Source organism: Onychostoma macrolepis, chromosome 08 (assembly GCF_012432095.1).
Source record: "Onychostoma macrolepis isolate SWU-2019 chromosome 08, ASM1243209v1, whole genome shotgun sequence".
Lineage (NCBI taxonomy): Eukaryota > Metazoa > Chordata > Actinopteri > Cypriniformes > Cyprinidae > Onychostoma > Onychostoma macrolepis.
Genome location: NC_081162.1, coordinates 7,938,986 through 7,953,569, shown reverse-complemented (window position 1 = coordinate 7,953,569; position 14,584 = coordinate 7,938,986). Strand labels below are relative to the sequence as shown.

The 14,584-nt window shown below is 34.1% G+C and overlaps 1 protein-coding gene across 3 annotated transcripts in view; it reads right to left on the bottom strand.

Annotated features, from left to right (window-relative positions):
* Nucleotides 1–1,098: 1,098 nt before the first annotated feature.
* The window catches only part of inpp5l (inositol polyphosphate-5-phosphatase L), a 38,510-nt gene continuing 25,024 nt past the window's right edge, over nt 1,099–14,584 (bottom strand). For 2 of the 3 annotated variants that reach the window (XM_058784081.1, XM_058784080.1), the window contains exons 5-16: nt 12,332–12,395; nt 10,920–11,023; nt 10,529–10,581; nt 10,080–10,199; nt 8,907–8,991; nt 8,719–8,814; nt 7,919–7,993; nt 7,753–7,826; nt 7,089–7,200; nt 6,883–6,951; nt 6,714–6,780; nt 1,099–3,767 (exon numbers count right to left, since the gene is read on the bottom strand). In XM_058784081.1, the coding sequence (XP_058640064.1) occupies nt 6,739–6,780; nt 6,883–6,951; nt 7,089–7,200; nt 7,753–7,826; nt 7,919–7,993; nt 8,719–8,814; nt 8,907–8,991; nt 10,080–10,199; nt 10,529–10,581; nt 10,920–11,023; nt 12,332–12,395 (894 nt within the window). In that variant the 3' untranslated portion in view covers nt 1,099–3,767; nt 6,714–6,738. The remainder of the gene's footprint in view (nt 3,768–6,713; nt 6,781–6,882; nt 6,952–7,088; nt 7,201–7,752; nt 7,827–7,918; nt 7,994–8,718; nt 8,815–8,906; nt 8,992–10,079; nt 10,200–10,528; nt 10,582–10,919; nt 11,024–12,331; nt 12,396–14,584) is intronic. The other variant, XM_058784082.1, reaches the window with a different exon arrangement.

Genomic DNA, 14,584 nt, shown 5'->3' with positions numbered 1-14,584 from the left:
CCAACTCTGATAATTCTACAGCAAATCAGCAGACACTCCATATGAAGTGGTCATTGTCAGTTTGACGAATCTCATTTAACTAATGGCTCCTTTGAGATCAGATGTCTACATGCAGACATTAGTCAGATCTCAGATCCTTTCATCTAAATCAGAGAGCAGATGGTGGGAGGGTGAGTGTGTGTGTGTTTGTTGAGCATCTGTTTGTTATGGACACTGCATTGGATCTTAACTGCACACCTCAATTAAATAGACTCATAATGATAATGACTTTGGATTGATCAATTACTGTGAACTGAGTCGATCTGAAACAACTGACCAAACAATCATTAATGGATCTTCTCAGTGATGCTAATTTTAACACCTGTTGCAATATTTAAAATTATCAAGAAATATCAAATATCATTTGTTTTTTTGTTTTTTTCTAAATAAAATTAGCATTCTTTCTATGCAGTACATTTTCTTGACCCAAGTAGGTTAGTGAGGCTTCTTTTTTTTTTTTTAAATAAATTAATACTTTTTTCTGCAAGGATGCATTAAATTGATCAAAAGTGTCAGTAAAGACATTTATAATGTTACAAAAGATTTATATTCCAAATAAATGCTGCTCAGATATGCATATAACATGCAAATATAATATGCAAATCAGAATATTAGAATGATTTCTGAAGGATCATGTGACACTGAAGACTGCAGTAATGATGCTAAAAATTCAGCTTTGATGACAGGAATAAATTACATTTTGAAATACATTCAAATAGAAAACGGTTATTTTAAACGGTAATATCATTTCGAAATATTACTGCTTTTATTGCATTTTTGATCAAATAAATGTAGCCTTGGTGAGCATAAGAGTCTTCTCTCAAAAACATTAATAAATCTTACCGAATTGTTGAACAGTAGTGTGTGTTCATATGTTTAATAAAATATTAATAAATAGGCCAACAATCACAATTCAAATTGCTTTTATGGTCTATATCACAACTAAAATACATAATAATTTCAATATTTTAGTTTGAATAGATGTTACCATTTGTTTACCCAATTTAAATATTCATTTATTCTATTAATGTACCTGTTGGCAAAAAACGCAACCTCTCAGTTGATGAATATATACATTTTATTAGGAAATAAGACATAATATATTTAAGAAAAACATTCATAGGTGCCGCAGAAGGTATAGTACAGTAAGAGGGTCTTTCTTTAGACCGTTTTAGGCCAGTCCAACATTCGGCAGCATGTGAGGTACAGCTAGAGTAAATGCATTGCAACTATCTTACTGCATTTTACATCCGTTACAACAGATCTACCAAACACAAGGTTTGTCACAAGTCACAAAATGGAAAAAAAGTGAGGAAATAAACAAATATTTGGCACAGTGTGTCAATCACTTAAGAGTGTCAGGAGTCTTTTTTCAGCTTCTGCAATTTTTAGGTATGCATATGACTGTTTGTTGTAAGACTTATGCTTGTGTTTAAACCTATGAACGACCTATAATTTCAAATGGCAAATGTTCTGATCTTATCGACAAGTTTCCCTTGGCCCAGCAGTCACCATTTATCTTAAACTTTTCACCACTATCCATCTTCTGGATAGTCACTATATAATAATGTAGAATATATTTTTCAATAGTTTTCAGCAGATCCCATTACAATGCCTAGTCTAATTGTTTTAATAAAAAAAGAAAAGAAGAAAGTCAGAGACAGAAAGTAGAAATAACTTAAAAAGGTTAACATAAAATAAGCAATGTCTAATTTCACAACTGCTAAGAAAAAAAAAAATTATAATAATGTACTATGTTCTACGAATGTTCACATCACTGCAAAGTAAAATAATTCCCCAAAACGAGTGCAAACATGAACGGCTACATACACGTTTAACATAGCATGCTAATAACAGTGCACATAAATCTCAAAAGACTGTAGTGTTTGTGTTTATCTGTAAAATCTCAAATGCTAAATGACATCGATGCTGAGCGACTCCGTGGCCTCCTATTGAACCACGGTTTGAAGCGATGCCCTCGAGAACAGTAAATTATGTTGACCATATCATGAATCAACTACAACAAGTCCATTATTGACAGGTGGGCCGTACGGTTTAACCCTCGTGCGTAAATTATGCATGGGGGTGTTCAGATTATATTGACTGAATCAATAAATTCAAAATCATGGCCCTGTCATATCTGGATATAATTGCTTGTAGAGGTTTGTAAATTGTTTGATTTGGATTTGAAATGAGGAACATGTTGCTGAGGACATTTAAAGGGATATTTTACTATAAAAGTGTGTCAACTTCTGATTCTTAAAGGGACGGTTCACCCAAAAATGAAAATTCTGTCATTCTCATCATCAAGTTGTTCTAAACCTGTATGAGCACAAAAGAAGATATTTTGAAGAATGTTGGTAACCGAACAGTTGACGGTAGCCATTGACTTCTATAGTATGGAAAAAAATACAATAGAAGCCCATGGCTACCGTCAACTGTTTGTTTACCAACATTCTTCAAAATATCTTCTTTTGTGCTCAACACAAGAAAGAAGCTCAAACTGATTTGGAACAACTTGAGGATGAGTTCATTTCAATTTTTGGGTGAACTATCCCTTTAATAACATGTCTGAGCATCTGTGACACTGCAACAGTTTAGAAGGTGATCCAATAACAGTTAAGAAGCGCTACATATTTACAATTTAAAGTAATTTCATAAAGCAATTTACAAACCAGCATATTACCACACAAAATATGAAAATTGGTCAAACGGATTTAACATTGGACCAACACCATCGAGAAACTATACAGAGCTTTTAAACTTTTTTAAACAATACCAGTTACCCAAGATTCAATGCAATTAAAACAACAAAAATATCTTACCACATTAGCATTCGCATTGCACTAGTGGTCTAATTAAAAGTCTGGGGGCTTCCAGGCCAGGCCACTCTGGGTGGGATTTCCATAATTCACAAGTGCTAATGGCTTTATAACTCGTCCCTTGCTGTCCTGTACATATTCCATCGATCCAAGAGTCTGACTAACAACCCCGCAGAGACAATGACTGAAGCTGACAGCCGTAAGTGCTGAGGCCAGTGTAAATGCAAAAACACGAGCTTATGAATCCATACTCACGCATGCAGGAAGTATAAGAACTGAGAAGCAACTAGCCGAACAGTGTTTTACCAGAATGATCTCTACACCCTATGAATGAACTGCAATGCAAAGCGTTTCCGGCTTCTGAATTGAAACAGCAACCAAAGCTTGTGCGTCGCAGCAGCTTGTGTTTGGATATGCTTAGCATACGTGTACTTGTATTCACACCCTTAACAATGAGTACTGTAAAAGCACACCAATGGAGTTGTAATTATAAAGCTTTGCCATAGTAATCCGCAGAGGTTTACATGCTCTATGCAAAGTGTAAACCTAAAAGTCAGGAGTTGAGAGCTTTGAGAAGTGCCTTTGTGTTCTTTCACTTGGTCTTCTTCGATTGTGTCCTATTTTGCTTTGTTCAGGTGTTTCTGAAGTCATGCTGAACATACTTGAAGTCTTTGTTAAATGTATATTGTGAAACCGGTGAACACAGCTTTCAGAAATAAACAGTTCCTGTGTTTTGTGCCTGCTTGCGTTTAGGAGGAGGTTTCAGGGGTCCCGTGCGGTGGGTGGGTGGTGTAGGGGTCTGCTCATGTCTCGGTGTGTGTGTACTTGTTGTAGAGCCCTGGCATGATCAGTAGTAGAGATGTCCACAGTACAACCTCTAGGTACACATCAACAACACAGGAAACCCTGATGAAGAGAGAAAGAGTGTTTAGGAACATATACAGTATAAATATATGAAAACATGCATTAGACGTTTAGACTCATTTGTTTGGTTTATGAGTACTGAGTATTGATCACAAAAGGTTCTTTGTTTGCGAAAGAAGGTTCTTCAGATTATAAGAAGGTAAGAAAGAGATGGTTCTTTAAAGAACCTTTGACTGAATGGTTCTTTGTGGAACCAAAAATGGATTATTAGAATTAGAAACGTGTATATAAATATACATACATACAATATATATACTTTCAGACTCATTTGTTTGGTTGGAGTATTAGAGGCCACTGAAATGAATTACTGAAAGAAAGGGGTGATTGAAAATTATGAAAAAGTGGTAACATTAACTTCCCATAACACAGTATACAGAATTTTTAACCCAAAATCTTGATCTTGGTGAAAGTAGTTTACAGTTTCCACTGTGTATATTCCACTAAATGAAAAACGTTATTAGATTAATTTTTTTAATTAGTGTAGAAAAAGTGTAAACAGTGTAAATATAAGGAAATAAATTGGTTTATGAACGTATATGACTTATGAAGAAAATGTTGCGTAATAAAATGTATAATATTTGTCTAATATTGCAGAGAAGCAAGTTTGAAACATATTAAATCCTTTCACATGTTTTCAATTTGTGTACACTTTTTTTTTTATCGGACAGCTTGTACTATACTGTATAGTGTGTATTGTTTTGTACGATACTTTATAACATAATTTTTTCTGTATTGCGTCTGTATTCAGTATTGTACTATAATGTAGTATAAAACATTATAACAAGATATTTGGTTCCACCCATTAAACCTTCCTAGTAATTTATTTCATACTAAGTTCAAATCTATTAACATATTTACTGACATATCGCTCGAGACTTACTGATATAAAAATTATAATGAAACTTTATTTGGAGTACTGCTTGTGCACAATGCATATTTCTTAATATTATGCCTGAAAAGTGTTTTAATGTCACTATTGATGAGGATTCTATGATCTTTAGATAATATCGGTCTTTAAAAGCAAGATATTTAAAGTGTACCTGAAGTATACTTGCAGTAGTTCCACTTTAGCACAATCGGTATATTTGTATCAGTAGTGTAGTATATTTAGCATGAAATAAATTTATTTCAAATACATTTTAGTGTATTTTTTCACTAGGGTTAGTTGCTGTAATTTCTATTCCATCCATACTGAATATTCAGTTTCTTCTGGATTTTCTTGTAATTACATTCAAAGCGGTCTAAACGGTTACTATTTTACTGAAAAATGTGATTAGAAGCAATTAAAGTTTTCAATTTTAGCTGACTGAAATGTTTTACAATGTATATTGTATGGTCTTACACATATAATCTTATTAACTTATTAATAATTAAAAAAAAAAATCTTATTAACTCTTTTACACCCCAATTCTCGGATTTAAGTATCTAGGAATACTAATGTCTACAATGTAAGTCTATTTGAACAGCAATAGCAGACTAAATGACAGACCAGCAGCAGTAGTAAAGCCATCTAAACCCTAGACAAACGTAACCTATAGAACACACATAAAACTGGCAGCAAAACAAAATCATTGCCCTAAAAATGCCAATAGAGGACAACGATGCAGGATAGATCTGTGTCCTGTGTATCTGTAATTAATGAACACTGCTGCTTTTACAGAATTGCTTGCGTAGGCTTAAGAGACAGAGAATCCAGCAGACATAGATCAGGAGACGAGCGGCGGGACGCGTCTTTAATCACGCAGCACTGAGGTGCTTCATCTCAGCTCAGCGTCACAGGAAATGAGGGCCGAGGGGCTGCTAATGGCTCCTCGGGGAAGATCAGAACAGAGCCCTTGAGCGGACAGACGGCCTTTCTGAGACTACATCCAGTAATGGGAGATGTGTACTTTGTGTGACAAATAATGTGGGCATGAACCTTTTTAACATGCTACATTAAAATATATATATAGCTGTATGTATATACAGTATATAGTATATATATATATATATATATATCACCTTTTTGCCTTCATTATTTCACTTGCCCTGCAGCTTGAAAAATACATTTTAAAAAGTACAAATACTGATACAAATATGTTGACTTAATCAATATTAAAACATAAAATTACATGAATTACCTAAAATTTATAATTTCCTGTAATCAATGTTGATAATAGGAAATTGTGTTGATAATAGAAAACAGTTTCATATTTATGTGAAAACAGTGATACATTTTTTCAGGATTCTTTAATGAATAAAATGTTCAAAAGAACAGCATTTATTTGAAACAGAACTGTTTGAATACATGTAAATGTAAGAAATGGCTTTTCTGTCATTTTTGAGCAATTTAATGTACTCTTACAGAATAAAAATTACTGACCCCAAACTAATGGCTAATATTACTGGTTAATATTTATGGCAAATCTTGGCCTTTTAGAAGCGGAGAACAATATTATGCTTTGATTTTTATGTACTACATTGTCATTTATAAATATTGTGTACTACATTGTCAAGTGTTTAACAAGACTTTTTAAAGCTGCTCACCATGCATAATAATATTACAAAAATAGATCCTTTACATAAGTTAATTCTATTGGTGTTTATGTTTTTTTTTTTTTTTTTACATTTTTAAGCTAATTCATGTAAACATATATGAAAATAGAATTGAATTAATGCCAATACTGTTTTATTGTATTTCTTGCCATTAAAACTATTGTTATATTGTCCATACTGATATATACTGTGTGTGTGTGTGTGTGTGTGTGTGTGTGTGTGTGTGTGTGTGTGTGTGTGTGTGTGTGTGTGTGTATGTATGTATATATATATATATATATATATATATAGAACAAGACATCTGATAGTTTTATAATTATAAGAAACATTTTTGTCATTTGAGATCATTCTTTAAAAAAACCCCAGCAAAAACAGTACAATCACATGCCTCACCCTCTGACTCTCCCAGTATTGTGTGTCAATGTGTAATTGTCTTCATTGGAAAACACAGGAAAACCGGCTGGAGAGATAAACATTAATATGGCAAATAGTTAGTATAATTCACAGATTCATTCATAGTCATTTGTTTATTCATGTTGATAAAGATGGGATGTTCGATCACCTTGTGGTCTCCCATACAGATGTTGGAGCCCACTGTGTTATAAACAACACCACACTCACCCTCCTGCCTCTACAGACAACAAACAATTAATCAACTGGTTATTCATTTAACCAATCCCTTGGATCTGTAATAGCTAAGAAAAGATTTAGTTATGGTGTAACAAAACGTATTTAAGCTCACAATGCCAGTAATAAATGTAAACTCACCCGGTGGATGATGTCTAGGGCACTGTGGGACATTAGGATGCGGTCGCACCATGCCGGGCATCGCGTGTTCATGTACTGTGTAGGTTTAGTGTAGTCTTCACTGTATGGATAACTGAAAACATCGAAACAAGAAAATTACACTGTTTTGGAATGACAATTACAATACATTATTGAAAGATATTTGACTTCTGTAATCTGACACACTGCTTCAAAGTTTGGGGTTGGAAAGGTTTTGACATTTTTCTGAAAGTCTCTTTTGATCAAACAATATAGTAAAAAAGTAACAGATAAATATGACTATTTAAAATAACTGTTTTCTATTTGAATATATTGTAAAATGTAATTTAATCCTGTGATGTGAAGCTGAATTTCCAGCATCATTACTCCAGTCTTCAGTGTCACATGATTCTTCAGAAATCATTCTAATATCCTGATTTGCTGCTTAAGACACATTTCGTATTATCATCAATGTTGAAAATGGTTGCGCTGCTTCATATTTTTGTGGAAACTGTGATACATTTTTTCAGGTTTAGTTAATGTTGTTTAAAATGATACATTTCCATCTTGCAGAAAGGACAATATTGTGCTTTGATTTTTATATGCAGAATGTTTTGCACTAATGAATATTGTCAAGTGTTTAACAAGACTTCTTCAAGATGCTCACCTGGGAGGAAAGTGGATCTCCTCCTCTGTGATGACGTCATGGAATGCAGAGATCTCCTTATCGTACTTCAGCAGCTGAAAGACAGAAAAACACATGAGCACAGACTTAATGATATACTCTTCTGATTATACGCTATGTCTCATTTCTTAAAAAACAAAATTCAGACCTCTTTTCCGTTATTTTCTCTGAACGCGGCCTGGTGCAAGTAAGCAAATAACTTGGTCTCTATATGAAGGAGGACCTAGTGATGGAGTGATTAAAAAAAAGGACAGAAAGAAAGAATGAGGAAAGGAAGAGAAAGCAACGGAACAAAACAAGAGTAAAGAAAAAATAAACACAGGAAAGACAAAGAGGTGAAAAGAGAAGGACAGAGGTTAATGCAGGGCATATAAAAACTAGCAAAGAACGGAGAGTAACTCCAACTTTGCTGGCACAAAAAATGAAGCACACGTCTGCAGGAGCGATCTAAATGCAAGCTCGCATTTTCTGGACTGGCAAGAAGTCAATATCAACCCTCCAAAAACCATAAATCTGGCTGGACAGTGTACTGGATATGTCTGAGCGCACACAAAAAGAAAATATTAATCATCTCCTGGACGCAAAGTCAGAGCCTTTAACATTTATGTTTACAAAGTCTTAGTAAAGCAAGTGTGACGGTAGATTTGCTGGTGGCTCTGTAAGAACATAATGACAAAATAAAAATAAGGCTGTCAATTTACTATATATATATAAAACAGTATTAATTTCTTTCATTAAAAAATGGCAGTGTACATAAACACCAACAAGTAATGGACTGTGTGAATAGCCTGTAAATTTGCTTTTCTCAGAAAAAAAACAACAAAAAAACAGTTTGCAGTTAATTTACTTAATTAATCATCATATCATATAATGAATTAATAAATGCATAGAAATGCATTTACATGCATTTAATACATATAATGAACTACTTTGAAAATAAATAATCACCTTGTGGTCATTGTCTTTCTCCTCACAAATGATTTTTTCTACCTCGTTGCTACTGTCTTTTTTTACTGTCTGGATATCAGCCGACATGGAGAGGTTCTGTACACAAAGAAATACACATATGAATCTTTATATAATTTATGTGTTTATGTGTTCAGTGGTTAGATATATCATATATTAGTCAGATCTACCTGTACTAGACTAAGTGTGTCAAGACGGAAATTGAAATCCCCAAAAAGGAAGAAGGGGAGAGGACTGTAGCTGCTGTCTGATATCCTGCAAGACAAGAGAAAGAGTTAGAAATGGGACCACCAACCATATTATACTCCATGTCTTTTCTGCTGAAAGATAACATGACACAGCATTTTACTGTGATGTATTTCTGTGTGTAAGAAAATATTTAGCTGGAAATAACGTTGGCCAGAGCTCAATTCTATTCAGCTTGTGATGATAATAGCGTAATATTATTTTAATATTATTAAAATGTACTTTGCTCAGACCAAACAAGATGTATATGAGTTTGTTTCTTCATCAGAACAGATTTGGAGAAATGTAGCATTACATCACTTGCTCACCAATGGATCCTCTGCAGTGAATGGGTGCCGTCAGAATGAGAGTCCAAACAACTGATAAAAACATCTCAATAATCTACAAGTAATCCACACGACTCTGTGTTGATGAGCTGTGTGTTTGTAATACATTCATCATTAATGTTTTTAACTTCAAACTGTCACTTCCAGCTAAAATACTTATATCTATAAATATTGCTTTCTCCAGTGAAACAGTCGTTTTGCCTGAATCAGGTGAGAAATATACACAGATCAAGCATTATTTACAAGTCAAAACAGTTGTAAACAAACATGTTGGTGGATTTTGACGTGAGAGGACTTTTTCCAATGGAGGAAGTGTTTTTATGAATTATGGACTTTAACTTAAAATGTCTTAATGACTGGACTTGTTTCTTATAAACATGCAGTTTTTCACCCCACAAGACGTTAATTGATGGACTGGAGTCGTGTGGATTATTTGTGAATTATTGTGATGTTTTTAACAGCTGTTTGGACTCTCATTCTGACGGCACCCATTCACTGCAGAGGAACCATTGGTGAGCAAGTAATCTAAGTTCTCAAAATCTGTTCTGACGAAAAAAGTCTTCTACATCTTGGATGGCTTGAGGGTGAGTACATTTTCAGCAAATTTTCATTTTTGTTCTGCATTAATGAATTAGGGATATAACATGCACTAATGCAAGTTATTTAATTTTAATTTCATATTGTCTTTGCATTCATTGTTATTTTTATTTCTTGAATTAATTTACACAAACTCATGTGAATAACTCAAGTGAATAATTCAGAAGCACAAACCTGTTGATGACGTATCGGAGCGCTTTCTTGCGGTTTGCAGAATACACTGATGGACTAGAGTTGCAGGCTATGAGGTTGGAGGCGTCATGAAACAGGTGAACATTCACCAGGTCAAAACCCCTGTACACACACACACACACACACACACAGATAAATGCAAGACATATTATATTGGGGGGGGGGGGTCTATCAATCCTGTCAGTCTCTCTGACTGATGCAGGACATTAGCTGATAGGATGGAGTTCACAGGCTCCATTCATTTATCACTCAGTCACTGCTCTATTGTACTGCTGCCACATGTCTGCAATTAATGCACTTCTGATGACACTCGATTCCACTAACACACAGCTAACACAATGTGTTTGAGGCCAAAAAACACATGCACGATAGACTGTAAAGAAAACTATAAGGGACAACTCCAATGGTGAAGTGTGTGTGCGCAAACATACTGGTTGTGAATGAGCCATCGTGTCCTCATGTAGCCTTTTCTGGACCACTTGAACTGTAATTAAATGCACACACATATGCATATTAAAATTAAGGATGCATTCATATAGTTTAAAAGACCACATATGAGTAACAGTGCTTTTTTGGAATTGAAAATAACTGTATTTTAGTAATACTGTAATTTTCAAGAATAGTACAGAGGAACATATTCGTTCTGCTTCCAGTGTTTCTCTGGGTTTCAAGGTTTATGCAACAAATGCTGTATGCATTGTACGTTTAAGCAATACAAGTACGAGCAAAATGAACCCTAATAATGTATTCAAAACAGAAGTGTGTGACACATGAGATTCTGAAGTGGATAGAATTAAAAAGCCACCGCCACAACACACTTACATCAGGCCAAAAGTTCTTAGGGAATTTCTCTTTTTCAACGGTAAGCACTCCTTCCAGCGAGCCCATGTACTTGTTATGGCCTGAGACGGCTTTAAACTCCTTCACTACAAGGAGGAGGAATAAACAAACAAGACATATTGTAAGAAAAGCATGCAAATGTAAAATCAATATACTAATGTTGGAGTTGTCGCGCGGCTGTAGGCTGTGAGCACAGGATCTATGAGACACTGATTTGATAGGACACCAAATTCATTGGTCCGCTGATCTTAATGGCTCTTCTATTAGTCCTCTTCTTGAGAGCTTATTCATGAGATGCTGTGACTAGAACAGATGAAGGCTAGTGAAAAAAGCTTATGAGGTTAAATCCTGTTCTATCAGAGACTCTAAGCAAATGAGTCGAAGGAGAACATTTATTTGTGTTGTGTTGGGTGGAAATTTATCTCTCTGTTAATGGCAGTTAATGTATTGTTTTTCGACCTGTGAGATTATGTGTGAATTTCACTGAAATTAATAGCTTTATTACAAATTTTTAAAAAATCTTAAAAGTACAGATTTTGTACAAAAAATATTATAAATATAATTGTTAAATTCTTGGACCATTTAACCCATTTCACAACATAATTCCCTGTATATAAATGACCAAATCATCAAACAAACTATTGATTTAGCATTTACATAAATACTAATACTGTAATATATAATAGTCAATAATTTTGAGAACCAGTATTGTTTTTTAAATTATATGAATTAACCTAAATTTTGAACATTTGAATTCTAATTACTGTAAATCATCCAATGTTTTTACTTTAAACTCTTCATTCACATTATTTTCAATGATGATTCTCAATAGACCGTAATTCTGTCATTTTCTGTTACTTAATACTACGTTTTTTTATAAGTATAAATTAAAGGCAGTGCTACAGTACTTTAATCACATTTAGAAAATATACCATAATTTTTCATGTTAAAATACTAAAATATGTCAAGAAAATATTGTCACAATATTAATGGTCCTAAAAATAGGTTTATTTATTTAAATAAAAATATAATTTCCTAATTCTATAAAAACCTAATTCTGTCTATTCACATCATTCAGTGTGTTCAAATACTTTTGAAGAAATCTCAGCTCATCCAAGTTACAATGCATGACCACTCTAGAACGATTGTATTCTATATATTTTTGACTATTTCATGCCCATTTATTTATTTATTTGCTAAATATCCGTGTGATAAGCAGGATGACTCATATTCAGCTAGTCATTTTGCTAAATAATCCCCAAAAGGGTGATCAAGGCTGAGACCGCATATTATTCCTTATTTGTTTCTTTTGATTTTACAATATGACCTGGACTTGTTCTTGATAGATTTAATGAAAATCAACCATAATACCTTATATTAATATAAAAACTTACAATTGAAGTCATATTGTTGGATATTTTTCAGTGACTTGTGGATGAAATACATGCTTCCCAGAGCCTAAAAACAAATAAATCAATTAGTCAAACAAACAAACAATCATGTATGATTTCATGTGTTCTTCTGATTGAAGCTTTAATAATGTCCTGATTGGATACTGAGTCATGCACAAGCAGGGCTCAACAGAGATCGCTAATGTAAAGAGCTGCTTTGATTTTGAAAAATGTTGATGATGGGCACACTTCATACTCTTTAAACCCTGACTTTCAAGACACTATCACAGTCAATAATCTTTCTGAACTATCCCATCACAGACTTGCCTGTAGTTTTGGTACCCAAAAAACACCCAGATATACCAGTGCGATTCTCACAAACCTCACGCACAAACACACACTTCCCGCGTCTTTTCTGACAGCACGCTGAATGGATTTAATGTACTAGCTGCTTGCTCCAGTGAGTGCACATCAATCCAGTCCCGCAGAGATCAATACGGACAGAAAATTAAAACAATCACACAGGGATTAAACACAGAGCCCTGCTGTTGGCCCAACACAAGCCCCGTGCATGGCAGAGAAAAATGACCTGCCGTTGAGGGATGTTTTGACATGAAGCACGGCACACCATAAACACACACACACACACAGCCATGTTTTCTTACAAATATCCATCCCAGGAGAAATATATAAATCTTGTGAGAGAAATTATGCTTTTTTAATATGACAGTGCTTTCTAGATGACCAGTCTTGAGAGACTGGACATTACAGCAGGCACAAGCACTACCCAAGTGACTGGGGAGGGAGACGGGGAATGAGACTGGGAAATTACTGGATTCTGACTTTTTTTGAACAAGAGGTCAAAGTTTGGATGATTCATACATTTTTTAGCATTTTTTTAATAATTAAATATTTTAATTGTATTATAATAGATATATTGCCAGTTACATTGTTTTGTTTTTGGAAGACTTTTAAAAACATAAAATGGATTATCCATAATATTTATACAACACTGTTCAAAAGTTTGGGGGAAGTACAGTTTTTATTATTATTATTATTATTATTGTTGTTGTTGTCATCAAAGTTCTATTTCAAATAAATGCTTTTCTTCAACATTGACAATAATAAGAAATGTTTTTTGAGCAGCAAATCAGCATATTAGAATACTTTCTGAAGATGATACTGAAGAATGGAGTAATAATGCTGAAAATTCAGCTTTGCATCAAAAGAATACATTACATTTTGAAGTATATTAAAATAGAAAAATACTGCATTTTTGATCAAATGAAAACAGACTTTTTCAAATGTTAAAAAATCTTACTGACCCTAAACTACAGAACTGTGGTGTATATTTTTTGTTAGCTCATGAGCGAAGACAACTGACTTCAAATTACATACTTCCAGATTTCGATTCTTCCACAGTTTGAGGCTAAAGAACTAAAAGCCAATATATTGTATTGCAGTAAAGTATCATTAAATGCTGTTGACAAGGATCTACTATATTTGAAATACCACTGAGGCATGGGAAAAATGAGTCTCTTTGATAGCCAAAACAAATTACTGTGTGATGGCATAAAATAAACTAATCTTGCTAAAATTTTGCAACTTTTTATAATGAAGGTCAGTGCACTGCATGAACTCACTCACGCACTCTCTAACACACACACACACACACACACACACACACATAGCCACTGGCTGTGTTAACACCCATCTTCATTCTCATTTGTCTCACATCATCTGTATTGATTTGTAATTAGTTTTCTGAGGGTTGTGAATCATCGCTTGACTGGGAAGAGAGTGTGTGTGTGTGTAAATGCAGAGAGCGTCTGGCACACTCATCGTACAAATGGTGTTTAGATAAAAAAATCACTTTTAAGTCAATAAATTTTTATTAAACGCTGCACTGGCCTGATTGATGAAGATAGGTGTAAAGCTGTGAGTGTGCTGATCTCTATTTTAGTGTACGTGTGTGTGTGTGTGGGCACGTTGAAACAGGCTCATGTGAAGAGCCAAATCTGGTTTGACAAAGATTATTTGTGTGTGGCATTTCAAAATTTTTACATACATTTATATTTTTTGGTAACAAAAACTGAAGTAGGTTTGGCAAAGGGTCCACATACAGAAAAACTCACAAACCCTCCTGCATCAACAAAACAAATACACACTCGCTCACTCACACACGTTCCTTAAGTTTATTTATCATGTTCAGATGAGAGGGACCTAATCAATAGTTTTAATCTGGAGTTAAACGTA